Source organism: Protopterus annectens, chromosome 6.part0, assembly GCF_019279795.1.
Source record: "Protopterus annectens isolate FY-2018-M chromosome 6.part0, PAN1.0, whole genome shotgun sequence".
Taxonomy (NCBI): Eukaryota; Metazoa; Chordata; order Ceratodontiformes; family Protopteridae; genus Protopterus; species Protopterus annectens.
This window is the reverse complement of record NC_056737.1, coordinates 762,737,821-762,765,721: the sequence shown is the minus strand read 5'-3', so window position 1 is coordinate 762,765,721 and position 27,901 is coordinate 762,737,821. Positions and strand designations below refer to the sequence as shown.

General features: G+C 39.1%; 1 protein-coding gene across 3 annotated transcripts in view; it reads right to left on the bottom strand.

The window, feature by feature from the left end:
• AP5M1 (adaptor related protein complex 5 subunit mu 1) overlaps positions 1 to 27,901 on the bottom strand; it is an 857,482-nt gene that overhangs the window by 187,446 nt on the left and 642,135 nt on the right. For all 3 annotated transcript variants that reach the window (XM_044074440.1, XM_044074442.1, XM_044074441.1), the window contains one exon: positions 26 to 111. In XM_044074440.1, the coding sequence (XP_043930375.1) occupies positions 26 to 111 (86 nt within the window). The remainder of the gene's footprint in view (positions 1 to 25; positions 112 to 27,901) is intronic.

The window sequence follows — 27,901 nt, the reverse complement described above, 5'->3', positions numbered from 1 at the left end:
ACAGGTATGAAATATATCAGCTAACCTATGTGCCAAAACAATAAACTTTTTTCTTTCAATACTTCCAGATGACCAGTAGAAACCTTGTATTCCACATTTGCAATCTGTCCCCTATGGAAACAAAAAAAAATTGAGAAAATGGTCAGTATGACTTGATATTTGCATCACTGCTCATCATATTTACATCTCTGTAAAACTTCCCCAGCATAAAAACAGCTCCAACACTCAACTATGACATACTTTACAAATAGTGTTTTGTGAATTTCTGCTGTTTGGAGACTCAAATTTTGTTTCAGTGTCAATGCTTACATAATGTAGCACAAATGTAATTAGTATTTTGCAAATGTGGACCGTTCCTCTAACCTTATTTTATTGTGATCAAGGACATAACCAAATTCTGAAGTTAAACTCTGCAGAGAAAAAAAAAAGAGTTGCCAGTGCATGCCAGCAGTATAATCTGAGGTACAGAGATTTCTTGGGGATTCTGCATCAAGACTACAAAAACAGACAGCAGAATCAAAAACATGAAATCAGAAGGCATCCATGTAAAATAACACAAGAAAAAAATCAAAGAAACAGTATCATCGAGTTTCTTCAGCAGCTAATAAAACACTGCTGCTTATTACAATCCAATATTTTACATCTTTTTTCACTGCTATCATCTCAGGCAACTTTAACACAAGGCTACATAACCCTGTTTTACAATCAAATGTACTTACCATATCTTAGCCTTCCCCTTTACCTCATCTGCAATTTTGTGCTATGGATAATGTCTTCAGAGAGTGCAGAGCAGTAATGGTACACAGTTACTTTACTTTGCTATGGACTGGATATTAAAACCTTTGGGGTAGCATTACAGAGGACCTTGGCCATGATGCAGTCATACCCCAACCTTTTTACTCCAGGTAATCACTCCTGAATGATTGGAGGAGGGGGGGTGGAACATGTTGAGTTTACACACGAAACTATGTAAAGACCACAGTTCTTAACAAGTCATGCTATGCAGTCTACAGGTAATGCATATGAAAAATGTTCCATGTTAATGAACTGCATTATCTAGTCACTGAGTACTTCAAAGCCTGCCAAGCCAGATGCTTAGTCAAGTGTGACCAAAGATGGCTTTCTCTTCACTGCCACCTATAGGTCAGCATTAGTACTACAAGAGTATGGACATTTCCTGTAATACCTGTACACCAACAGGTAGAGGAAGCTCACAGTAATACCCATGCTGCAAGTAGGGCTGCCCACTGATTTCAGTGTGCTATGCTTATAAACTGGCAAACTACAGCAATTTATACTTACCTCAAAGTACCAGGTAGCAAATGGAAGACAGGTTTTAGAATCAGATGAGGATCTCTGTGATTTCACATCAGCATACACTGCAAGAGAAACCATTTGGTCTCCTTTTGAAATCACTTATGTTTCAGTGAGTTAGAAAGGGTTGGGATTCTATGCTGTTTCAAGCTTAAATTAGTTTGGAGTCTGACCCCCCCCCAGAGTCCCTTCCCAAACAAAGATGGCTTCTCTTTAAATCAAAGGAGTATTCCATTAAAATATATCAGCAGTAAAGTCTGTTGCCAAGGGTCGTACTAATATAAGTTACCACTGCAAGGTTACGCCTGAGTTTTACAACTGCATTTTGCAACAAACCACACTATAACAAATAATGATTGACTTAACTGTGTCTATATACTCCACGTTTGGATAACATTAAAAGCATGCTACCACTGGAAAGACCACTTATTTTTAAATAAATGTTAAATGTACTTATTGACCAGTGTGCAGGTATCACAAAAAATGCCTAGTAACTCTAATCCCAACCAGTAGCTAACACGTGAGGTGAGAAGCACAAGAAAAGAATGGCAATCCCAAGAGCATACTTATTTTGCTTTCTTCATGTCTTCTCATTACTCCCAAAGCAGGTGCCACCTCTGCAAAGTATATTCAATTTATAATGCTTGGTGAATGCATGCATATTAGGCTACAAGTGTATTGAGGTCTTCCAACTGGGTACATTAAATTGAAACAGCTGGTGAATGCTATATTTCTTATAGAATGAGCCTTAACTGTCCCATATAAATGTTGACTGCAGTTAGTAAATTCAGATCACTGAGAATTGATAATCACCACTGCAGGCTTCTCATACAAACCCATGCCAAGGGAATCAAAGCAACACTTGCAGCCATCAGGCATAACATATGCAAAAGATGACCACATTTGTCTGAAAGCCTGGAGGCAGAATAGCAACTACCATGCCAGAATAACAGTGATCATATAGGATAAATTCTTTTGCCAGCACTATCAATTTTTTCTCCAGTGGATTCTAGAACCTAGTACAATAAGGAGAAAATTTTGTGAATGACCATACCACTAAGACAATGAAAAAGTGCAAAGCCAGATCTCTTTCTTTTTGGAAATGTATTTTGACAAGTGCAACTGGAAGCCAGTCATTCATGTAAAGATACACCTGTACGGGAATCCCATCTAAGAAAAGCTATTTTTACTGGACACACTGTGACTACCACTGGAAGCAAAGACAAACAAAATAGAGTATGGGACTAAAGAGGAATGAAAATTGTCCTTGAACCATAGGAAAATTATCTGAGATCTCAGAAGTTTTTTGGCAGTATGCATTTTGTGTTATATGTTCAGTAACATTTTGTAAACAAACACTTCTAATACATTTCATTCAATTAAACACAATACCATAACTTTTTTACAAAGAAAGAAATAAATTGCATACAAATCCTCCTTTCGTATTTTCTACAGTGCTAAAGATACAGTGAAACATTACATATGTACAAAAACTTTACATTCTCCATCTGCTTTGCTCTCACAGTATATATATATATATATATATATATATATATATATATATATATTAACTTTCAGCCAATCAAAGGAAAAGCTCATCTTAACTGGAATACTTACACCTCTTTTAGGTTGTTTCTTCATATCTGCAAATTGTATGAATTAGGGAGCCCACTTATTTCTGATCTCATCCTTAACTTTCTTATGCCATAATCTCTAGCTCATAGACTTGTGTCTATCTGTATCACAGCTTTTCCCACTGGAGATTATTTAGTTTTCCATCTCTATGATAATGCCTTATTTGCAGCAAACATTCTACCCCTCTTTCTGGCCTTAAGGAAATTAGCAGCAGAGATGAGGTTAGTTACAACTCTTGATCTAGTATTTTCTCACACACCTTTCCCATCTCCATCTTAAATTCAGCTAGTTTTGTATAAATACAGAAAATATGCTCCCAGTTGCCCAGCACTGCCTTTGTGCATGTCCAGCAATTAGAAGAACTTGGTGCTGCGGTAGCGTTGTCGCCTCACAGTAAGACGTCCCGTTCGATTCTCAGCTAGAGCGTCTTCTGTGTGGAGACATGTGTGAATGGGCGTACCTTCGTTGAAGGTTGTGCATCAGGGCTGGCAACTCGACATGTAAAAATCTACTGCCAATCATTAGCGGACCGGAGTTCCACTGTGGCGACCCCTAACCGGGAAAAGCCGAAAAACAACAACTGCAGGAAACATTCTAGGCAATTAGGAAAGGAGTATAAAAGTACTTTAAAAGGTAGTGCTCTCTGAGAAACCTGCATCTTCGTGATTCAACAGTACAGATTGTGACCAGTAGTATCTTATGCCATTGCTGCTGTGCGATAGCAATCTGCTAATTCCTTTTACACGAGCTTATATTTTTTTTATTTCTCTTTGAGGACATTAGCTATACTTACAAGATATTGTCAATTACCCTTTTCACTTGGGGTCCTCATACCTTGCTTCAAACATCCACTTTATCGTTACCAGTATATCTGATGTTTGTATTTGAGCCCATCTAAACTTACTGAACCCTATCTTTAATGTTTGATTTATAAGCAAAACTTCTTGTCACACCATACTTTTCCTTCATCTCTTTATATGTGCAGTCTCGCTTATGACATTACCTGTTCCTAGTATCCTAGATTAGTTGCCCCAGACATAATTTACTGAATTATTAACCTGCGTGGTCCAGTTATCCATCTGAATAATTGGTACTACCTCCCTCATCCCATCTTGGGTAGATGGTTCCTAAGAAAACCAAATGACTATCTTGGGCAATTCTTGGATTACTGAGCTTAATCTTTTTTTTTTTTTTTGAGAACACACCTCTTTAGATCTCAGAAACTGGTAGAAAGTCATCAATCATCTGTACTTATGAAGTATACAACTCTTCTACCTCTGTCTATGAGAACAGTGCATACAATCTTTGACTGGGCTGCTGAAGATTATTTCCATATATCGGGAAAGCCCACTCCTACTAACAAAGTAAGCAAAGTCACTGTCAACCATGTTATGTGAGGCCTACTACCTACCCCGATGAAGTCTAAAATCATTCTTCTCAAAGGGGTCAACAATTTGACCAGATTACATACTGGGAAAACCTTTGTAGCAAATATATTTGTAAGAGACGACAAACCATCTTCCGGTTTGCACTCTTTGGGCTAAACTGAATGAAATTATCTTCTGATCTTAATCACCTGAAATGTCACTTCTAAGGAAGTACTTGAACTAAATCACAGACCTAAATGCATCATAGTATTGGCTTTTCAAAGGAAGGCAAACTTTCTCCAGATTTATTATGACAGTGTGCATTATCCTAGTATTTATTGATTTTACAGCCTGAAAATTTCCAAATCTCATTCATTCATGAAACATTTAAAAATCTCCAATCTCCTTAAATCCTGAAACATTTAACAAGGTTATCCAGCTCAGAGAGATGCAGCAAAACCCTATCAATGCAAAGCAAAAATTTGCATGTCTTCTGTCCCTATTAGTATCCTGGTGTCTTGATATGTGTCTGCACTAATGGTTCTAGATGCAATATAAACATCAGAGGAGAAACAGAAACCTCCTCATCTAGTACCCATGTTCATCTGTAAACCTGTAGGCAAATATGATTCTATCTTCACCCTAGCATCAGTACCACTATATATTACGCTAAGTTAATAAAAGCCTTAGGAAAGGCCACGTTACTTAACACATCAAATAAATACTCCCACTCTACATGGTAACACCTTTTTCTGTGTCAAAATGTAAAACAACTTCCTCATTTCTCCTGACATAGTCTATTAATGTTAAAGTTTTTAATGGATCATCAAATGTTGTCCTACCTCCTACAAAGCCCATTTGATCCAAGTCTACAAAATCCAGTACAATCTTTGCCATCCTGTTTAGCAAATAACAGAAAAATCTTATAATCATGGTTTAACAGTGTTACTGGACTATATAAACTGGGTAGTATTCTATTTTTGCTTTCCTCGTGCATTACAACTATCAAACATTTTTAACTCTTCTGAATCACACCCATTTATAACCGTGCATACCATCTTCACAAAGTTAACTAAAAACTTTTGCCCCATCTACAGATATCTCTGTCTGAATCCCATCTAATCATAGAGTCTTTCCATTTTTCCATTCCATTCTACTATCAGTTCTAATTTTTTCAATAGTTTCCCACATGAAACTACTACTTTGTTCCTCTGTAAACTTCATTAGTTCAGTAGATGCTAAATACTCTTCCATGATCTGTTTTCTCTTCAAAAATAACCTTGCCTAAGTATAACCCTTCTTTTTAGCTATGGAACACTTCAAGTATCTCCAAAGTTTGGCTCAGTATAATCCCTTTTCCTGTTCCTTCCTTTGGTAAACCACTTTGGTCTGAAGAAGCTAACAGTGAAAGTGCTTACCTACATCTGTGCATTGTGTTAATTTAATAAAACATGTTTTAGTTTTATTTTTATGGTCCTTCTTCGTGTCTGCTCCGTTGCCTACACTTTTGGATTATTTTACTTGTGTCTTTCCTTTGTCAATGGGGCACTTATCAACTGGAGTGTTTGTTGGTTCTGTCTGATTAAAAATTTTAGACTGCTTTCTGCAAATGTGAATAGTATTAATAATACAATAAGAAGGATTTTGGAGTGGTATAATGCTTGCGATGTAGCTGTAATTATATTAGACAACACAAGATGTTTTAACAAATGAAGAAAGACTAGAAATGGAGAAGTTATGGGGACGAAAGATAATTTGGAATTTGAGAACTGAGAGATGTTTTGGAATATCCACATTCTGTAGAAATATAGTAAAGATATTGGAGGTTACTTTAGCAAAAATGGGAAGATTAATATTGTTGATTTAAAATAGAAAGAGCAAGTATAGAATTATAACATTATATGTTTATACTTCTTGTAAAGAAAGGGAAAGCTTATTTAATCAGATTTTAGACTATGTACTTGATAAATATTAATATTATAACAACAACAGACTTTAATTGTGATTCAAGAGGCAAGCATAAAAAGAAAGGAAATAATATAAGAAAAATGTTAGACGTTATTGGATGTTTTAAGTTAAAACTTTTGGAGCAAAATGCATGACTCACAAAAGGGGTATGTATAGAACTGAAATAGATTATTTTACAGTATCAGAAGGTTTAGTCTTAGGAGAAGGGGGGTAGTTGAAACAGGATTTTTTGATCATCTTTAAATATGGCAAGAGATAAAGGGGAAACAAGGAATATATAAAAATAGGCAAAGGAATAAAAAGTATAAATGAGAAAGCATGGAATGAAGAAGGAGAGAAATTAGTAAACCATTATGGAAAGATCATATTACTAAGAGAACATTTTATAAAAACTGTCCTGACTTGTGGATGATATTTAAGGAAAATATAATTTTTTTTTTTTACAGTGGCGATATTATGTGAGAAAAATATAAGAAAAAATATTAAAGAACAAGTAATGCATTGTACGACTTAGGACCTAATGATAGAAAGTACTCTGACAATGAAAACTTCTTCTTCTTCTTCTTCTTCTTTCGGCTTTTCCCGGTTAGGGGTCGCCACAGCGGATCACCTTGTCCGCACATTGAATGGCAGTGGAGTTTTACAGTGTCGAGTTGCCAGCCCGGCGCCCAACCTTCCACAGAAGGCACACTCACACGCACACCTAGGGCCAATTTAGAGTGTCCAATCCACCTGCAGCATGTCTTTGGGATGTGGGAGGAAACCGGAGCACCCGGAGGAAACCCACGTGACCACAGGGAGGACATGCAGACTCCGCACAGAAGGCACCCCAGCCGAGGATCGAACCGGAGAACCTCTTGCTGTGAGGTGGCAATGCTAACCACTGCACCACAGTGGCCGCCCACTCTGACAATGAAAACTAATAATATGAAAAAAATAAAGAAAAAATACTTGAATTGCTATATAAGCAAATATTTTTTTTACAGGGAAAAAGAGAAGAACTATTGCATTACTTAAGCAGATTAGTAAAGGAAGATTGTAGTGTAATGAGAGAAATAAATGTAAAAGGAGAAACACAAAGCACTCAGACATTATGAATAATGTATTACAATATGTATAATAAATGTTTAAAGAAAAAAGGAGGAAGTAAAAGACATGGAAAGCAAAAAACTTAACAAAAAAGGTTAAGGACTTGGAAAAGGAGATTTCTTTATATGAGCTACATAAAGTATTATGGCAAGTTAATGAAAAACAAAATAAAATGCACAAACTAATATAAAGCAAACACAATACTGGCTATGGAATAAAAAAAGAGTCATATCTAATGTTAAGCGCTTTTCATTTACTGCATTAGTAAACTTCATCAGACAAAATCAGTATAACAAATTCACAACAGTTAAATAGTTTAAAATTTGGCCCCCTTTTTCTACTACAGGAAATGACATCACAAACCTAAAATGCTACTTCTCCCATTGCATGTGCCATTATTCGTGAGTAAATAAATAATCATGTACATTACTAAACATTCAAAAAATTTCAGATACAAACAATACATGCAACTGTTATAAATTAAAAATTATTATAAGCTGCCTAAAATATTAAATTAAATGTGTATACATTTATATACATAAATAAAATATTCATTTTAAACAAAACTTATTGTCATTACCAAAGCAACCTTTATCTACTTAAAGCTTTTAATTTTAAAATGCTGTTAATACTGCAGAGATCATTAAGTCCAGGTCATGCATAAGAATGAAGCATGAGCTGCCATATAAGTTCTGCCTTTTCCAATTGTAGTTCCCAAGAACCACCTCTATCATTACTAAGCACTTGCTGCAATATTGCAAACCTAAAATAATGATCATGTTGTTCATGCACATGTTTATCTAGTGCATTATTTAACTGATCTTTCTTCACTGCATACATATGATCATAAATTCTTTCTTCGAGAGACCTGATGTTTTTTCCTATATAAAATGTTGGGCAGAGTTGACATACTGCCACATATATTACCCCTTTAGAATTACAATTAAATTTGCCCTTAATAATGTATTCTATGCCCTTTATCCATATGCATTGGCCTTGATGTATAGGTCTACAATAATTGCACATTCCACATCTGTTCATAATACCCACTGACTTATTGGCCATGCAGCTTATCCTACCATTCTTCAGTAAGTTTTTAAAATTACTTGCTTTCCTTGCCATCATTTTGAAACCATGACACAATTTTGTTCTAATATTCAGATCCTCATCCATGAGTGTCCAGTTTTTCATCATAATAGCCTTAATTTCATAAAAATGTTTATTAAATGTTGTGCAGCATTGTCCAGGTGGTGTTCACTCACACCTAAGGGTATTGGGTTTTTATTATATGTTAAAATAGGTGCAAAATGACCATTAGATCTTTTTGTTTTTACTTCATTGTACAATTCTTTAAGAATATGATTGGGATAGCCTCTCTTTTTAAACATATCAGCCAAATGACTGCACTCTATTTCAAAATCCTTATCTAAGCTAACTAACATTGCCGCCCAGACAAGCTGTCCCTTAACCACTGAGTTCTTATTTATTGCCAGGTGTGCACTAGAAAAATGCAAGAATGAATTTGAGTAGGTCGGTTTTCTATAAATATTCGCTATGAATCTTTTATTGTTCCTATCCTTACTCAAAATAACATCCAAAAAATTAATCTCATTATTATCCACTTGTTGTGTGAATGTCAAATATGAAGTGGTTGTATTAATATATGAGAGAAATAAATCTAGTGCTGCTTGACTACCCTTCCAAAGGATATGTCATCCAAATAATGTAAATATAGGCTAATATGCAGAAAAAATTCACTGTCATAAATATACTGCTGTTCCCACACAGTCATAAATATGTTCGCAAAAATTGTGCCACAAGGTGAGCCCATGGTTACACCAACCTGCTGTAAAAAATATCTGCCCTTAAAATAGATGTAACTGTTCTTAAGAACTATTTCCAAGAGTTCAGTATACAAATTAATTTTGGACTGTGTAATCCCCTATGCACCTAGAAAGATTTCTACATGCATAAGTAATTGAATTATGACAGTCTACTCTCCGTCGTAATGGTGGATTATTCACATTCTTATGTACCTTTGGCGCCCCAAATATGGTGGGTATTATAGGAGAAATAATATTTAAATAGTTATAAGTGCTGATATCTATTCTGTTTTCAAGAAACATATCATTAAGCGCCATATGGACCCTTCTATAAGCTACAGTAAGCTCATTATTTTCTGACCTCCTGATATGTATCTGTGTTAAGTATATCTGACATTCTTTGTTCATAATCAAACATGTCCATTATAACTAACCCCCCCCCCCCCAATCAGGCTTCATTAGTCTTAAGGACTGATGCATGACAAATGACAAATTAATTCTCTCTTCTTCTGTTAAATTATCTTTCAAGTGCTTTTTGTTATTCACCATATGCTTGATAGCCAACTCACATATTCTTTCATATGATGCTAGAATAGGATGAAGTGGGGGGTTAAATGTACTATGGATACATGTTACATCAGGGGATTCAGAATGTGCTATCTGATTGTTACCAAAGAATGTGAAATTTAATTTTCTTAAAAATAACTTTAAGTGATCAATATTTGTGCTAGATTAGGTTGCTTAGATGGTACAAATGTAAAATCTTTGCTCAATAAAGTCACCATTGATTCATCTATCACAGTATCTAAACAAAATTATAACTTTAAAATCACCTAAGGAATTACATACAATGACTGGACTACTAAGAGCATCATTAGAAACTGAATGAATAATGGCTGTATCTTCCTAGACACGTGGTACTGCGTGCGGTAACTAATTGTATTTCCTCCCCCTGCCATGATACTGGTACCCCCATCTCCTCTGATTCCACTTCGAAGGTGTGTACAAACCCTGATTATCAGACCAACCATGTTTGTTATTAACATTCTGATTGGTTTTATTTTTTATTCTTTATGATTTTCTGAGAGGTGGGAACTGTTCATCATACTCTTCAAAATCATTCTGATAGGCAACTTGTTCAGCATCATCAGTTATAATTGCTGATGTTGGCTTGTGCCCTTATGTTTGGACCATTGTTAACAGTATTATTAACATAACCAACTTGTGATTTAACTTTTGGTGGTTTAGGGTAAGCCTGACCCTTACTATACTGTTGCTGGTCCCTCAACAGTTTATTATGTTTTTTTGGGCTTCAAGTCAGATAAAGTATGTTCAGTCCTAATATATATTCTTTGATGTTCATACTTATACCTACTATAATTAGCATCAGCTCGCAGTTGTTTTTCTAAAGCATCACATTCTACTAACAGCACTTCAATTTCCTTTGCATTATACTTGATTAATAGCTCTAACAATTCAAAACCATATTTATCATACATAGTTAACAATTCACAATGCAAAAGTCCCGAGGGGTATTGCCAAGTTCATAATCCTTTTGGAACAACTTTGTTTCTTATGCAGTCTTTTAAATACATATTTTCCACCTGCAACTTTTTCAGTTTAAATAATTTTACATCCAGTTGCTCCATGTTTTTAAAGGCAACCCCTAAGAGCAACTGTTAACACCAGATGAAAAACATGTCTATTCATCCATTAATCATCGAGATAAGACTGGTGGTTTCCAATTAGCTATGTCACTGGAACCTGTACACTGTTCATGAATGTTGCTGTTATTAACATTATTGCCATTGCTGGCATTGTTATTTTGCATTAAACCATCATTTTGCATGACAATGTCACATCTTGTAAAACCATAATTAAAAATAACAGTGCCAGTGTTAGTACCTTCAGCCAAGTCCATTTGTGAAGCTATACGCTGCCCATTACGTATGGAACAATTATCCGACTGTGAAGTACCTGGTGAGCCATCAAATGTAGATACCCCATTAACTGGTCATTGAATATCAGAAGAAGAAGAAGCTAAAACATCTGTACTGCAGTCCTTACCCGATGAAGAAAAAGCCAAAATAACCAGATTTGGTTCTGTGTGGCCATCCATAACACCGCTACCTTTTTCAAGGGTTTGCTGTTGATTCTGTCACAACAGCTGCTGCATGGTATGTGAGCTCTGGTAGTTCCACACTTCCTGACTACCAACTGACCTCATTTCATCCACCTGTGCAGCCAGAAGTTCAAAGCGCATAGTGAACCCCTCAATGAGACCCTTAAGCTTATCCAAAAGTTGTTGCATCTCTTCAGATGATTTACTGCTTTCCATATAATCCAAAATGTGAGCACACAATATAAACTAATGAAAAACAAAATAAAATGCACATACTACTATACAGCAAACACAATACTGGCAATGGAATAAAGAAAGGGTCGTATCTAATGTTAAGCGCTTTTCATTTACTGCATTAGTAAACTTCATCAGACAAAATCAGTATAACAAATTCACAACAGTCAAATAGTTTAAAATTTGGCCCCCTTTTTCTACTACAGGAAATGACATCACATACCTAAAATGCTACTTCCCCCATTGCATGTACCATTATTCATGAGTAAATAAATATCCATGTACATAACTAAACATTCAAAATACACCAAATGCAAACAATACATGCAACTGTTATAAATTAAAAATTATAAGCTGCCCAAAATATTATGTCTCTATTAAGTCTCTCAAAGAAAGAATTTATAAGCGCATGTATGCAATAAGGAATGATCAGTTAAATAATGCACTAGATAAACATGTGCATGAACAACATGATCATTATTTTAGATTTGCAGCAAGTGCTTAGTAATGATAGAGGTGGTCCTTGGGAACTACAATTGGAAAAGGCAGAACTTATATGGCAGCTCATGCTTCATTCTTATGCATGGCCTGGACTTAATGATCTCTGCAGTATTAACAGCATTTTAAAATTAAAAGCTTTAAGTAGATAAAGGTTGCTTTGGTAATGACAATATTTTTTGTTTAAAATGAATATTTTACTTATGTATATAAATGTATACATATTTAATTTAATACTTTAGCCAGCTTAGTTGTATGTATTGTTTGTATTTGGTGTATTTTGAATGTTTAGTAATGTACATGAATATTTACTTACTCATGAATAATGGTACATGCAATGGGGGAAGTAGCATTTTAGGTTTGTGATGTAATTTCCTGTAGTAGAAAAAGGGCACCAAATTTTAAACTAATTAACTGTTGTGAATTTGTTATACTGATTTTGTCTGATGAAGTTTACTAATGCAGTAAATGAAAAGCGCTTAACGTTAGATACGACTCTTTCTTTATTCCATAGCCAGTATTACGGCAAGTTAATACAGATTTGGCTGCAGGACCAGATGAATAGGGTATGAAATATATAAAACATTAAGGGACTGGCAAAAAAATTAAAGATGGTTAAATGAAGATTTTACATATAAAGAACTATGTATAGAATGGTTAAATTCATATAGAAGGAAGTTAGAAGACAATTAAAAAATTGGAGACCGATAGTACTGAACAATGAGTATAAGATCTTTATGAAAATAATACAAAATAAATTTGAAACTAAAACGGAAAATATTATGGCAGGCTATATATAGTATGGAGGGGAAGGGTTGTCAACAATTACTAATGATAGAGAAATTGTGGATGAAATTATTAAAAGTAAAGAAGCAGAGAAAATCATGATAGGAGATCTTAAGGCATTTGATACAAATGGACATTAAATCTTATGGGTAATAATAAAAAAATATAATATAAATGAGAAAGTTAGGAAAGTGCATATGTGAGTATATAATGATAATAATAATAAAGTAAATGTTTGAAAATGGCTGGCTAGACCTAGAGGTGCATAAGAAAAGTGGTATAAGACAGGGATGCCCAATGAGTTGCATACTCTTTGCATTAAGTATGAATATGATAGTATGTGAAATGAATTACAAAATGAAGGAGGCGGGGTATATAACACCTGAAGGGTTAAGAATTCAATTTTTGTTAATATATTCAGATTACATTATAGTAATTGCAAAAAAAAAAATTTGAATAAAAGTAGTACTTTGCTCAAATGAGTGTCTATAGGTGATAGGGATGGCTTTAAATAAAGAGAAAAGTAAAGGTTTAGGTGATGTAGTAAAGGTAGGGGGCATATATTTTACAATGAATGAAATTTCTGTGTTAGGTATAAAATTTAGGGAATAAAGATGCAAATAGAATTCAATGGAGAAAAAAAACAGTAGAAGAAATAAAACAAAGCAGCCTTTTCTGGAGGACATATAATCATTCAGAAAAAAAGCTGACTTGACAAATTCAGTACTGATGGGAAAATAGCATATTTAGCAAATGTATTTATGTTGCCAACAGTATTTGAAAAGGGATTATTGCAGATAATTTTCTTCATTTAAAAGGGAACCCACGAAAAGTGGAATTTTGTATGCAAATAAAGAGGAATGAGTTTTAGGGTTAATTAACCCAGTGGTATATGCTGCTTAATAAAAATTGTACAAAGTCTTGAAGTGCATAAATATGATATCTTCGTAGCAAAACTGTACAACTGTGATAGCCTTTGGAGTATGGTTAAAAACAGTAAAGGAGAAAAAGAATATATAAATGAAGAAATAAAATGTTACCAAGAAAAAATATTTTTCTGGAAAATAATTTGACGTGATAGAAAAAGAAAGACAAGTATGGTATAAGACTGTAATGATAAAACATTACTAAGCAAAACAATGGGAAAAATCTAACAGATTAAAAAATAAAGCTATAAAAAAGATAAGAAGCAAATGGTGTAATCAGAAAAGCAGAATGTCAAGATTGTTTTTATGTGGAGACTGGTAATGGATAAATCACCAGTAAAGGGAAATACGTGATATAAACAGAAAAGTGAAATAATGCATCTACATTGTCAAGAAGTATTAACTACTGAATATGTGTTTTTGAAATGTAAAACAGTAAACAAGTTATGAAGAAAACTATGTAAAGAAGACTTTTTTTTCAAAGATATAAAAGAAGTGGATAAAATACACTGATATAATTATAGATATTATAAGAAAAGAAGTAAAGAATATGTTAAAAGAATACACAAAGTTATTTTATATTATATGGGTTATATGAAATGAAAGAATAAATGAAATTATGGTTAATGGTAAATGGATTTTAGCAACAATATTAAGTAAAATCAGATGGTGGTTAGGGAAAAAAGAAAAGGTATTTAATAGGGATGAAAATTTAGTATGACTGCAAGGAAATATATGAATATGTGTAAATATATTTCCACATCTATATATCTGCATAATTTAAGGGTTTTTTTTTTGTATATAAATAAAGGACTCCCTACTCTTTTCGATAGCTCAGGTGAATGTAAAAAATATCACAGCACCTACCATCAATGCAGGCAGAGGGGGCCTCAGTTTGATTTCATCCAAAGGAGAACACACTCAGGAGTGCAGCACTCCCCTTAAAGCGCTCTGCTGTGTCAGCAATCCATTAGCATGGTGTGGGAGAAGAACCCACAGCCTTCTGCACTAAAAGTGAAGTACGTTATGTGTTGTGCTACTCTGCTTTCAACTTTTACAATAGAAACACTAATGGCCTTTTGATAATCAAAAGAGCTGCATTTTGCAGACAGACTTATCATGAGCAATGGTAAACTTCTCTTACCTTGAAGCTCACATTCATTGAAAATGCACTGAGTAAGTTGCAGATTATGTGCACCTTAGTCCTTGTGCTATTTTCAAACCATGGGCAACCTGCATATATTTTTAGGACCAAGCATAAATGCATGTGTTATTTGATTCATTTTCCTGATTTAATGTATTTCTTGTTAAATATGGTAACATTTATTAGAGTGCATTTTAAAGCTGTAGTTTTTAACATTTTTTTCCATTAAGCAGTAAAAGTGTATAAACCAATAAATGACAAAAGTGCCCATTTCAGAACACTTCAACTAACTGGTAGTTGGTGTAGAGGATTAAGGCTCCTGTCTCTTGTACGCAAGTACAGGGTTTGAGTCTGGGCAAGTTCATTAATTAACCTGACATTCCTAACTAGGGTGTTTCACACACACAGTACAAAATGTTTATTTTACTATATCACTTTATTCTTCCACTGTATTTTTCTTTTAACAGAATGTTCTAACAACATACATAGTTAAGTGAGCAAATGCAAGGTGTAGAATTTTCATTTCTGTTATAATAATAAAAGCTACATTACATTTGTGATCACACTGAGCCCAGACTGTACTGTTTACATCAAAAGCTTTGAATAGCTGCTTACTGATGACTTTATATCCAGTTGAATAAAAACAGAAATAAAGATAAATTGCTCTAGACACAGAGACCTAGTTATTTTGCAAGGGACAGCAGAAACGTAAAGGAAGAATACTTTTATTTTTTTCCTTTACCACAAGGATTTTAGTTCATGCTGTTGTAAGCATAATTATTTTCAACATATCTTCTCACAGTCCTGCATAATCCATCCATATCCAGCTTGGGGCTGTAGGTGTTGCTGATCCAAAAAAACAGTATATAGATATTCATACATTTATTTTCAGGCCCCAAGCCAAATACTGGAGATGTACTAGTAAAGTTTCACTGCTTAAATAAGAGCAGTAAAGAAGATCTGCATTTTACACTTAATATTTGCAACTGTTTTGAAATAATGAACATTAAGTGCATATCATATTATCTACTTTGAGTTTCGCTGTAATGCAGATTGGAGCTTGTACCTGCATAATGCTGTTGAAAATCCTAAAGCTGCTCCAATTTTTTTAATCAAAGGGGTTCTTTTCATTAAAAATCATAAAGCTGCCATGTTACACACACACACAGACCTCTTCTGGAGCTTCTACTTGCAAAATGTTGCCAAAAATCCTAAAGCTGCTGCTATTGGCTGAATATCCTAAAACTGCTACTACTTCACAGTATCAGCAGTGTGCGTTCACTGAAAATGCTAAAGCTGCTGTGTTTAGGAAAATCTTGTGCATGTTGCTCTGCATGCATACATTTGTATTATACAACGACCCCCCCCCCCATTAATATTCCAAAACGTGCATGTTGTAAATCAGACTTATACTAATGGAAAAAGTTCCAGTCACCCGGACTTTTTCCATTAGTATAAGTCTTTTTTTTCTTACAGTAACGGAGAAAGCAAGATCTCCGTTGCTTTTTAGAAAGTGTCTCGCTATGTTAAAGGAGTTTGACATAGCAAGACAGCTTTAAAAAAAGCAACGGAGAAAGGAAAATCTCTGTTGCTTTTTTTAAAGCTGTCTCCCTATGTTAAACTCCTTTAACATAGCGAGACACTTTCTAAAGCAACCGAGAAAGCAAGATCTCTGTTGCTTTTTTTAAAGCTGTCTGGCTATGTTAAATTCCTTTAACATAGCGAGACACTTTCTAAAAATCAACGGAGATCTTGCTTTCTCCGTTGCTTCCACCCACAGCTCTGATGTACTGCATACGCATGCACAGTACATCAGAACTGCCGCAGAATACCGGACAGCTGCAGAAGGGCAGCAAGGAGACATTATACAATACCATTATTTAAGAAAACTAAGTATTGTTTTCCTTAAATAATGTCATTGTATAATAGCAATAACCCACTTCTGGGTATGGGTAATGCTGGATTTACCCACAGTTATCTTTGTTTGGCCACTCTGGCTTAGCCCTCATGACCAAACCACACCAACCATGGGTAAATCCAGCATTACCCACACCCAGGCATGGGTTATTGCTTAAATATCCTATGGCACTCATGTAGGCACAACATGGAAACTGTGTCCATAAATTCCAAATAAAGTTAAAAACTTTTAGTTAATGCAGGAAACTTTTATTTATTTATTTTTATTAAATTGATGTAGTGGCTGCCCCCCACCCCACCCTAGCCAATGGGCCCTAGGCAGCTGCCTACATCACCTGTACTGGATCCAGCTCTGCTTAAAATTGTCCCACTGTTCTGCAAGAAGTTTGTTATTACACACTTTTACCCATCTAGGAAATCACATAAGTGATCCTGAAATTCTTGTTCTTTCCAAAAGCAAAACTTCAGCCTACACACCACTGAGAGAATTACACCTGTAAAATTAAAATTTATCACCAAAGGAGCACTGTAAGAGAAGGTAGCGGGGTGCATTGTGACTTTACTCACTTCTCCCAGGTAATGCCTAGGTATCAAACATTTGTAAAAGAGTAAGTATACAGATCTCTGCTTCTGCTTAATTCTGCATAAACATCTATCATTCCCAAAAATGTGTACAGTCTATTAGAAATCATCCTTCTACAGGGAGACTTACTGCTCTAGGACCAACTTTCACTTCTCTTCTAAATGCCATTCCAGTCCCTTGTCCAAATTATTATATTTGTTGGAGAGAAACCTGCTTCCTCAGCATTATTGCCATCTTTTTTTTGCCCAGTTCTTTGAGGATTTCAAATGCTCACTAATGTTATACTACTACCATGCAATCTACCCTTACAAGACAACATAGCAACCATACCTATCTGTTTTGCTCTCTAGAACCTGAAACAGCCCTCGCCCCAGTAATACGTATTGCTACTCCTCTCCTTCTTCCATTTGGATACCTGGAAAATATCCCCGTTGTGTACTCTCTATTAAGTAACATCTGATGTCTGTAGTCCATTAAGTGAATTTCCTACAAAATAAGTATGTTAGATTTATATTGCTTCATTAATGCATAAAATACATGGCCCTTTTTTAAAAGGTGAAGTTAAACCATCCACGCTCCAAGAAATTATGTTGAAGTACAAACATGTTTTAGTTGGGACAAATGACAATCAAAAGTTATCCTGTCACTAAATATCTGTCAAATGGAAATTCATCCCCACTCCCAATCTTCACAGCTAGTCATTGTATCAAATCATCAGTATTTAATTTCCTTTCATTCCTAAGTTTAACCATGTCAAAAAAATGCTTCCATGACAAACTGCTTTATATGCCTTTCATTCTCACATCAGTCTAAGTAATAACACTGCATCCAACTATGTTTGAAGTTATGCTTCCACTCACCACCCAATTATAACTTTTCACCCAACAAAAAAGAAGTTATGTACTCACCATAACGTTCCATCTGAGTAGGTAACTTCATCTGTCTGCAACCTGTGGGTATCAGATCCGTCCTCGGATCCGAGCCGGCAGCTTTCCAAGCTAAAAGATCCTAGCTCTCAGCTCCTCCCCCTTACCCATAATACCCTGCTACCTCCCTCCAGTCCTCAGATCGAGTTTGCCTAAAACAAAAACACACTAAGACCCTCGAAAGAGGAACACTAACCTAATGCATGACAAGGTGAAACCTTATGTCATAGAAATAACCATGAAACAGGTTAGAGGGAAGGAGGGGGGGTCAGTTGCAGACAAATGAAGTTACCTACTCAGATGGAACGTTATGGTGAATACATAACTTCTTTATCTGAAGTAGTTAACTTCATTTGATCAGCAACCTGTGGGACAGAGTCCCCAGCTACTTAAAACCTTGGGCGGACCTCAAGGAAGGATATTCCGAAGCACTGCAGAGCCAAATGATGCCCTACTCCTGGATATCAGATCCAACTTATAATGAGAAATGAAGGTATGAGAAGAGGACCAGGTAGCTGCTGAGCAGATGTCATCTAGAGGAACTTTCGACCAGAATACTGCAGAAGTAGCCATAGACCTAGTAGAATGGGCATGGACCCCTAAGGATTCAGGCTGGCCGGAGGCTAAAAGCGTGCACGATGCATTGGGATATCCATCTGGCCATTGTAACTTTCGTAATAGGCTTTCCTAAAGATGGTTAAGTGAAAGACACAAAAAGTTGATCAGATTTCCTAGTAGTGGCTGTCCTGTGCAAGTAAAAACGCAATTGTCTGTGCACATCCAGTAAGTGCAATCTGTATTCCCCTTTGTTTTGAAAGTTGGGGAAGAACACAGGCAAATTAATGGATTGGTTGATATTGGATTCAGAGGCCACCTTAGGCAAGAAAGAAGGGTTAGTCCTGAGAGACACTCTGTCCTTATGGAAGACCAGATATGGGGGTTTCATACAAAGGGCTTGAAGCTCAGATACTCTCCTGGCTGAAGTAACTGCAATCAGGAAGGCCGTTTTCCAAGACAAAAATTTTAACTCAACTGAAGCAGCCGGTTCAAAGGGTGAGCCAGTCAATGCCTGAAGAACCAAGGTTAAGTCGCAGAGTGGAACCGCATTCTTGACCGGAGGTTTCAACAGAAAAGTGCCTTTCAAAAAAGTTTTGCATATCTTAGCGGACGCTAAGGGACCAAGGTTATCCCCTATGTGGAAATGGGAAATAGCTGCCATTTGGACTTTGACTGTAGAAGCACTAGCTCCTTGGTAAAAGATATGGGACAAGAATTCAAGAACCGTTGGAATGGGAGCAGTAAAAGGATCTAAATCTCTATTTTTGGCCCAGATGGAAAAACGCTTCCATTTACTTCTGTAGATCTTTCTGGTAGAAGGCTTATGCGCCGCTACCAGAATAGATTTTACGGGAGACGAGATACCGGGAGTCCTTGCTATTAGTGGAACTGCATCAACCAAGCCGTGAGCTTGAGGTTGCCCAGGTTTGGGGGCTGTAATCCCGCAGGATGAGAGATCAGATCCGGAATGGGATCTAAGCTCCAAGGAGGAACTACACTGTGAGACCACAGGTAAGGGAACCAGATCTAGCGAGGCCAGAATGGGGCTATGAGGATTATCTTGCCCCCCAACCGATGAGCTTTCTGCAGAAATTTTGTCATTAGTGGAAGAGGAGGATAAGCATAAAGGAAACCGGGGGGCCAAGCATGAACCAGAGCATCTCTGGGGCTCTCCCCTGTTGGGGGAATCAGAGCGAAAAACTTGCTGCATTTTGTGTTTGAAGGAGAAGCAAAAAGATCGCAGCAAGGTTGACCCCATCTGAGGAAGATCTGATTCGCTACCGATGGGTTTAGAGACCACTCGTAAGGTGTGAGGATCGAGCGACTCAGCTTGTCTGCTAGAATGTTGGCCCGACTCGGAATATGCGTTGCTACGAGAAAGCGGTTGGTGGAAATCGCCCAGTCCCAAACTCTCATAGTCTCTCGACAAAGAGGGTAAGATCTGGTTCCTCCCTGTTTGTTGATGTACCAGACTACAGCTATGTTGTCTGTCTGAATTGCAATAGTCCCCAGAGGAAGAAGGTCTTGAAGGGCTTGCAACGCTAGAAGCACGGCCCTCATCTCCAGGATATTGATATGAAGAATGGTCTCTAAGGGAGTCTACGTGCCTTGGATGGTTCTGCCCAAAGAATGCCCCCCCCCACCCGAGGCGAGAAGCGTCCGTGGTCAGCATGGCTTGGGGTTGAGGCATCAAAAACAGTCTCCCTTCCCGCAGCTCTCGGGAATGGAGCCACCAAAGAAGGGAGTTCCTGCAAACCCTGCTCAGGGGAAATGGAGACTCCAATGGGTGAAGTAGGAGAGACCATTGAACCTGAAGAGTCCACTGAAGGACTCTCATGTGCAATCGTGCAAGAGGTGACAGGCTGATGGCTGCCGCCATTGAGCCCAGGGCTCTCAGGACCAATTCTGCAGGTGGGGCTGGAGACTGTAGGAGCGCCATTATGTGTAGTGACAAGTTGCGCAACCTGTCCACTGTCAGAAAGGCTTTGGCCTGGCGCGTATTTATCCTGGCCCCTATAAAATCCAGAACTTGCACAGGATGAAGAGACAATTTCTGAAAATTTATAGTAATGCCTAGACGCTGGGCCAAGGCTAGGGAATAATCCCTGGTGGAGCAAAGCAGATGCCTGGTGGGGGCGGTGAGGAGCCAATCGTCCAGGTACAGAAAGACCTGAATTCCCTGACGTCTCAGGTGGGCTGCTACAACTGCCATTACCTTGGTGAACACCCTGGGGGCTGTGGTGAGGCCAAACGGGAGAACCCTGATCTGAAAGTGACTGGCTCTTAGCCGAATGCGGAGAAAGCTCCTGGACCGTCTGTCCATGATAATGTGGTAGTACGCATCCTTGAGGTCTATGGAGCACATCTAGTCATTCTCCTGTAGGAGAGGGAGAATAGATTGCAAAGTGACCACCCGGAATTTCTCTTTGGCAATGAACAGGTTTAGAGATGACAAGTCCAGAATTGGCCTCAAGTCCCCCGTCTTTTTTGGCACCAAAAAGAACCTGGAGTAACTGCCCAATCCGGATTGCTCTGGGGGGACGTGCTGGATGGCACATTTTTCTAGCAACTTCGATATTTCTGAAGCCACCGCTTCCCTTTGATTGGGTGGGACATCGGGAAGGCGCTTCGTTAGAGGGGGAAGATACAGAAAGGGAATAGTGTAACCTCTGGATATTATTCGGAGCACCCAACGACCTGTAGTAATGGACTCCCAACTTTGTAGGTGCTCCAAAAAACGTCCCCCGACTGCCTCCAGAGAGGGACAGCTGGGCAAGCCCTCAGGGCCGCTGCACGGGCCAGTCTGAGAAAGGTTCTCTGGACCTGAAATTCTTCGCCCCCCCCTCTGCCTCTGGGCCGGCGTCCACCTTGTCCTCTCTGCCTCTGAAGGACAAAGGGTCCGGAGTGGGACGGGACTGCTGGGACTTCCGGAACCACATCTTCTTCTGTACTCTCTGGTTCCTTGAGAAGGACCTTTGAGGATTAGAGAAGCAGATCCCGATGGCAGACAGCATCTTCCCATCTTTCTCGCTCTGGAGCAGAATGTCGTGGACGGTTTTGCCGAATAGCGTAGAACCATCAAAGGGAGTGTTTGCGAAGGACACCTTGAAGGGTTCCGCAATGTCGCAAAGGCGAAGCCAGGCGTGGCACCGAAAAGCGACCCCTGCTCTGCTGGCTCTAGCTGCTCCCTCCGTGGCATGGGAGAGGAACCACATGGAAGTGTTAGAAACTGACTTTAGAGTGGCCATGCGAGCCGAGAAGGTCCGTTTGTCCTCAGCCACCATGGGCTCTGGGGGAGCTCCAGCGTATTCTTTTATCAAGTCCCGCTGGAGCCTGATGATGTGTGCCAGGTAATTCAGCGCCCTTATAGAAAAGGTAGCTGAAGCAAACATCCGCTTTCCAATATGGTCCATCGTCCAAGATTCCTTATCAGGAGGATGGACAGAGGAACTTTCCTGTGCTAGTTCCTTCTTAGTGGCGACCTCCACCACCATGGCATCTATTGGGGAACCTTTATTCCACACCTGTCTGTCAGGAGGGGGACTGAGTATTTTGTCTGGTCTTCTAGGGATTGGCTCCTCAGTGAATGGCTCCTTCCAAGCCCTGGTAGTCATCAAGTCTACCAGGGGATCAGCCGGGGGGAACACCCAAGATGTAGATGGGCCTGCGTCAAATGCCTCCAGAAACACAGACTCATTGGTGGAAGGTTTTTCGGCAGACCACCCTCCTCTGATATGTAGTATTTCCATAATGTCTCCAAAGGAGACATCTTCAGGGGGTGACCTTGGGGAATCTTCCCCTTCCTCTAAGTCCGTGTCCTCCGTGAGGGACTCAGGGGAGTCCAAATGCCTCCTTTTGCACTTTCGTTTGTGAGGGACCTCCTCGGCGGGACTGTCCGAGGAGGGCTCACCAACAGGGTCCTGTTCCCCTATGGGAACCAACTGGAGCGCCGATGCAGGCTGTCCCTGGGGCCGGACAATGGAAGATAGACCCAAATGTGCGGGAGTGGCAGGTGGATCCGTAGCCCAGACCGGGGACCTGGAACTCCTAGACAAAACTCTCTCCACTACGTCAAAAGCCGAGGGCGAACCCACTCTCCCCTGGCTCCGACGCAAGGACCAGTGTCAGAGCCAATGCGATCGGACCCAAAAGGGGAGTGTGCTCTGAGCGAAATGGAGCCAAAGACACACTCACCCCTGCAGATCTGAAGCTCAGCTCTCGGCCCCGAGAACTCGGATCCGACATGCTCGAGGGTACGGTCTGCGTCGAAGTAGCCACCACTGTCGGGTCCGAGACGGCCCGGATCCAAAGACTCCGAAACCCGATAGCGAATCGGAGAAGGTGCAATTGGGGCAAAGAAAGGGGCCGAGCTCCCCCCAGAGGGGGGGAGGCAAGAGCACCCCCATCTGCATCTGGGCCTGCAAGAATCAACGCATCATTCGGTCCAAATCAGCATCAGTCATGCTTCTGGTGGACCTCAAAGAGGTCATCGAAATGGGCCGGGAAGGCCGCCTTGATGACCTAGAGGGAGACCGGTACTCCTCCTCCTGCTCCGGAGAAAAGCAGGGGGAACGGAGCCGAGAGGGTGAAGATCCGAAGACCCTCCTGGGAGGGCTAACTACCTTAGCTGGCGGAGCAGAGGAATGAGACTCTGCCCGCCTCTTATGGCTTTTATGCCGCTCTTTGTTCCTGTGCCTCTTCTCTCTTGTAGAAGAGTCCCCCTCTCCTGAGGCACACAGAGAGGTTGAGTCCCAGTCAGGGGAAGGGGAACTGAAGGCAGGACAGCCGCAGCTGCGGCTGGTGCTTTATAGGGAGAGGAAGAAGAAGAATCCATGGGCAAAAGCCCCGCCAGGATTAACTTATTCCTCCTATCACTAACAAACCAGAGGTTGAAGGCCACACACACTTGGCAGCCAGAAGACAAGTGGGCTACCCCTAGGCAGAGAATGCACTGAGTGTGGCCATCCGCTGGGGACAGCTTATGGCCACACTCAGTGCATTTTGAAAAAATGGCCTTAGGCCCTTCAGTCATCGCACAACCACACACACACACACACAGTAAAGGGGAGGCACAGTAAAGGGGAGGGAAGAAATTAAATTTAAACAGTAAGTTTACCACAAAAAACCCAACAAAAATATAAAGACAGGAAACTAAGGGCCTACTATACTCACACAACACACAAAAATTCTTAGCAAATAGTTTTAAAAGGTTTTTAAAAGTTTTGAAACTCTCACCCAACGCCAAGAGCTTGTCTCTTAAAGCTGTCAGAAGCAGCGGCAAACGAGATCTGAGGACTGGAGGGAGGTAGCAGGGCATTATAGGTAAGGGGAGGAGCTGAGAGCTTGGATCTTTTAGCTTGGAAAGCTGCCGGCTCGGATCCGAGGACAGATCCGATACCCACAGGTTGCTGATCAAATTAAGTTAACTACTTCAGATCAATTATTTACTCTCCCACACATCAAAAATGCAGGCTTTTTCATACCTTACTTGAACAGGGTCAACTACCCCTTATCTATGTTGGTGTAAGATACTATTAGAGACTAGTGTGACTCAACATCTTACATTTGGGTCCTGAGGACACTGGTAAGAGAATAACTAAAATACGTAGATTATTTTCATTTATAGCTTTAAACTATCACCATAAAAAAATCCTTAAAACCTGCAGTTCCCTCAATCTCTGTCTCCTATTTTACTGTAAAGTATTATTTCTCAATTACATAATGTTATACCTCCCTCAGCCCCAACATAACCAAAATAAGGAAATACCCCTTGTCTTTTTGACTTTCTTTGCAGATCCCATACTGATTCTAAATTGAATGACTGTCTATACAGGAACTTGTTCTACTTTATATATTCTCAGCCTTACTTCTTGTAAAATTAGCCTAGGATCCTATGAGGAAACTCTCTCACTCTTCTTTACACTTGGTTTAACTGCCCATATAACTAAGCCTGCTATCCCTATTTGTGGTGTTCAGCCAGTTCAAATATGCAAGCTACATCACCAGTCAGACTGCTTCTAACTTTAGTGGCCATTTTTGTTAGCTTTTAAAAGGGTAACCCTATCTTGTCACAGACTTCCTCTGTGCTTGTATTTTAAGCCTACAGTATTATCCTCTCTACTTGTTTTACTTGTAGTCATATCTAAGCTCTTTTCAGCCAGACAATTACACTGTAGGCATTTAAGCAGTGAGCTGAACTGTAACAACCACTCATGGTATCTTCAAACTCTACTACTCCCCCCTTAGTTTTTATGAAATCTTTGTAAAACAATGCTTCTCATACAGCCAAACAAAACCAAACAGAAGAGAAAGTCTGCTGACCTCATGTCTCTCTCTTAAAGTGGTCATGCATAAACATAAGAAAGCTACTTCACGTTACGGTGTTTTCTTCTTTTTATCTGTCACAGTCCAGAATATCCACTTTTAGTTGACTTTAATAACATATAAAAGCCATTGCTGAAATAGTTTCTGTAATAAATTTCTACACATATATACTTCTTAAAAAAAAGTTTTACCAGCTTCAAGTTACTCATGGTACCACAAAACTGAGACTCACCATTAGCCAGTATTTTGCTGCAATATGCAATATGAATCTGAAGAGTCTCATTTCTTCACTTTTTTAATTTATTTATTTACTTTTTTTGCAACTATCTGGTTATTTGTTTATGCTCTGTCCTCTCCAGCTCTTTGTTTACTGACTTCTTTTAAAACTGAGTAAAAGGCTCTACAATTCTTCTGGGTGACTGTCCAGATCAGTATTCATCAGTCTACTTTATCAGTGATGCCTGTAGTCCTAGAACCATTCACTTTAGCATGGCTTCCTTCTGTGACATAAAAGTTTGAGCATTCATCCCAGAGAGAAATATCTTCAAGTTGGCCAGGTAGAATAAATCTGTTATTCTACTGGGCTTACCCGTAGGTTTCTACTACCTGTAGAAAAGTAGCCCTTCTAAACTTTGTCTCTAATGAAAAGTCCACATCACACAGTATGCTTTTTCCTGTAAGGCTGAGAATTATTCCCAGGTGCCCAAATGGCTGGCAAAATTTCCCTCATTGCAAAAGATTCCAGACACACTGACAATGATATGGTCATCTTGGATGTCAGTCTTGGTGGGACATGCACACTATGTGCCAGCTCAGTTTTGTTTTCTTCTCATAGTATCCCCTTCCTTTATGAGGCACCAGTTGGCATAATTAAGGTGTTTACCTCACATGCACAAGGTACAAGGTTCAATTCTGACCTCTGGCCAATACCTGTTTGGAGTTTGCATATTCTCCCTGTGTCTCTGTGGGGTTTCCTCCCACCTCCAAAAAACATACAGGGTGTTTCCATCTCAAATTCACCAAAAGAATGGAGCTGTGGGCAGCAGCACAGACTCTATATGGTGCCCTACAGGGGGAAGAGTTGTATCAACCAACTGCTTTGAGCGTCTACTGTTGTGCACAGTATCCTCATGATAGGAAAGCATAGATCACAGACCATATGCCATAGCAGGGCTAGCAACTCAACGGTGTAAAATATGGCTCTAGGTGATTCAGTCATGTTGATTAAGCTCACCAAATGGGCATGGGCATTTGCCGATACGTGGGTTGAGGACCTCACCTTCTCTAACCTACACCAGGGACCTGTGCTACTGGTGAGAAGGGTGCATGTGCCCCTATTGGCCAGTGTGTGCCCACCATAAGGCCCAGCAGCTCTGGGTCAATAAGTTTCTGGCTGCCAGTATCCACTTGGCCAGCTTGGATTACTTGGAATACTTCTGTTGGGCAAAAGATGGACATAAAATCAATCAACCTGCTAAACATGAACTCAGAATTGCTACACTCAGTGTAGATTCACTGACAGGATGCAACTTGGAAGTGGATGAGATGATGGTAAGGAGGAGGCTGGACATCCTATGTATCCAGGATTCAAGATGGAAGGGCAGTGTAGCAAAAGCACTTGGCTTGGGATCCAGAGTTTACTACTCAAGAAGAGGACAGACTACAAATGGTGTGGGAATTGTGTTGAGGGAGAGGCTACAGAAGACAGTTGAAGGATGTTATCAGAATTAGTGACAAACTCCTGGCAATCAGACTCCGGCCTAATGACATAGCAGTATTCATAATCTAAACCTATGCCCCACAGCAGGGTTGTGATAGTGAGGAAAAGAGTGCATTCAGACAGCAGCTGCAGGACTTACAATATAAAGTAGAACAATGTGAATTGGTGTTAATAATGGATGACTAGAATTCACATATTGAGACAGACAGAACAGGATATGAGGACTGCCTGGTCCACATGGGTGGGGCAAAAGGAATAAAGAAGGAGAGGTCATTCAGACTTCTGTCTGGTAAATGGCTTGATAGCAGTGAACACATTTCTCAGAAAGAGAGTCACAAGATCACATGCAAGAGTATCCAACATGCAGCTCAGGTAGACTTCCTATTAGTAAGGAAAGGGAATTGGGGTAGAATTAGCGATTGCAAAGTCATCCCCAGTGAAACAGTTGGTCCACACCATAAACCACTAGTTGCACAATCAATTGCCACAATAAATTGAAGGCTCTAAGGTCAATAGAGACCAGGCTGAAGATATGGAAGTTGACCGGAGAGAAAGCACAACAGTTCAAGGAATTACTTGGGACTCTAGCACCTCAAGAGGAAACAGGTGTAGCTGAAGAAGAATGGCAGTGCCTCAAAACAGCATGTGTGAGGACTACAGAACAGATGTGTGACCAAGTCACGTATGGAAATAAGGTGCATAAGGAAAGCTAGTGGTGCAATGCAGAAGGCCAAGAAATCATCAAAGAAAGGAGATGCGCAGAAAAAAGTGAGAGTGATTAAAGAGAGAACAAGGTATGATGGAATACTCGTTGGTTAACAAAGAAGCTAAGAAAGGGGTTGTGACAGCAAAGAAGGCATCAGAGTCACTCTACCAAAATCTGTAAAGTGACTCACTGGATGGCACAAAGAAACTCTATTAGCTTGCAAGGCAAAGACAGAATGATATAGAAGACAGTCAGACACCC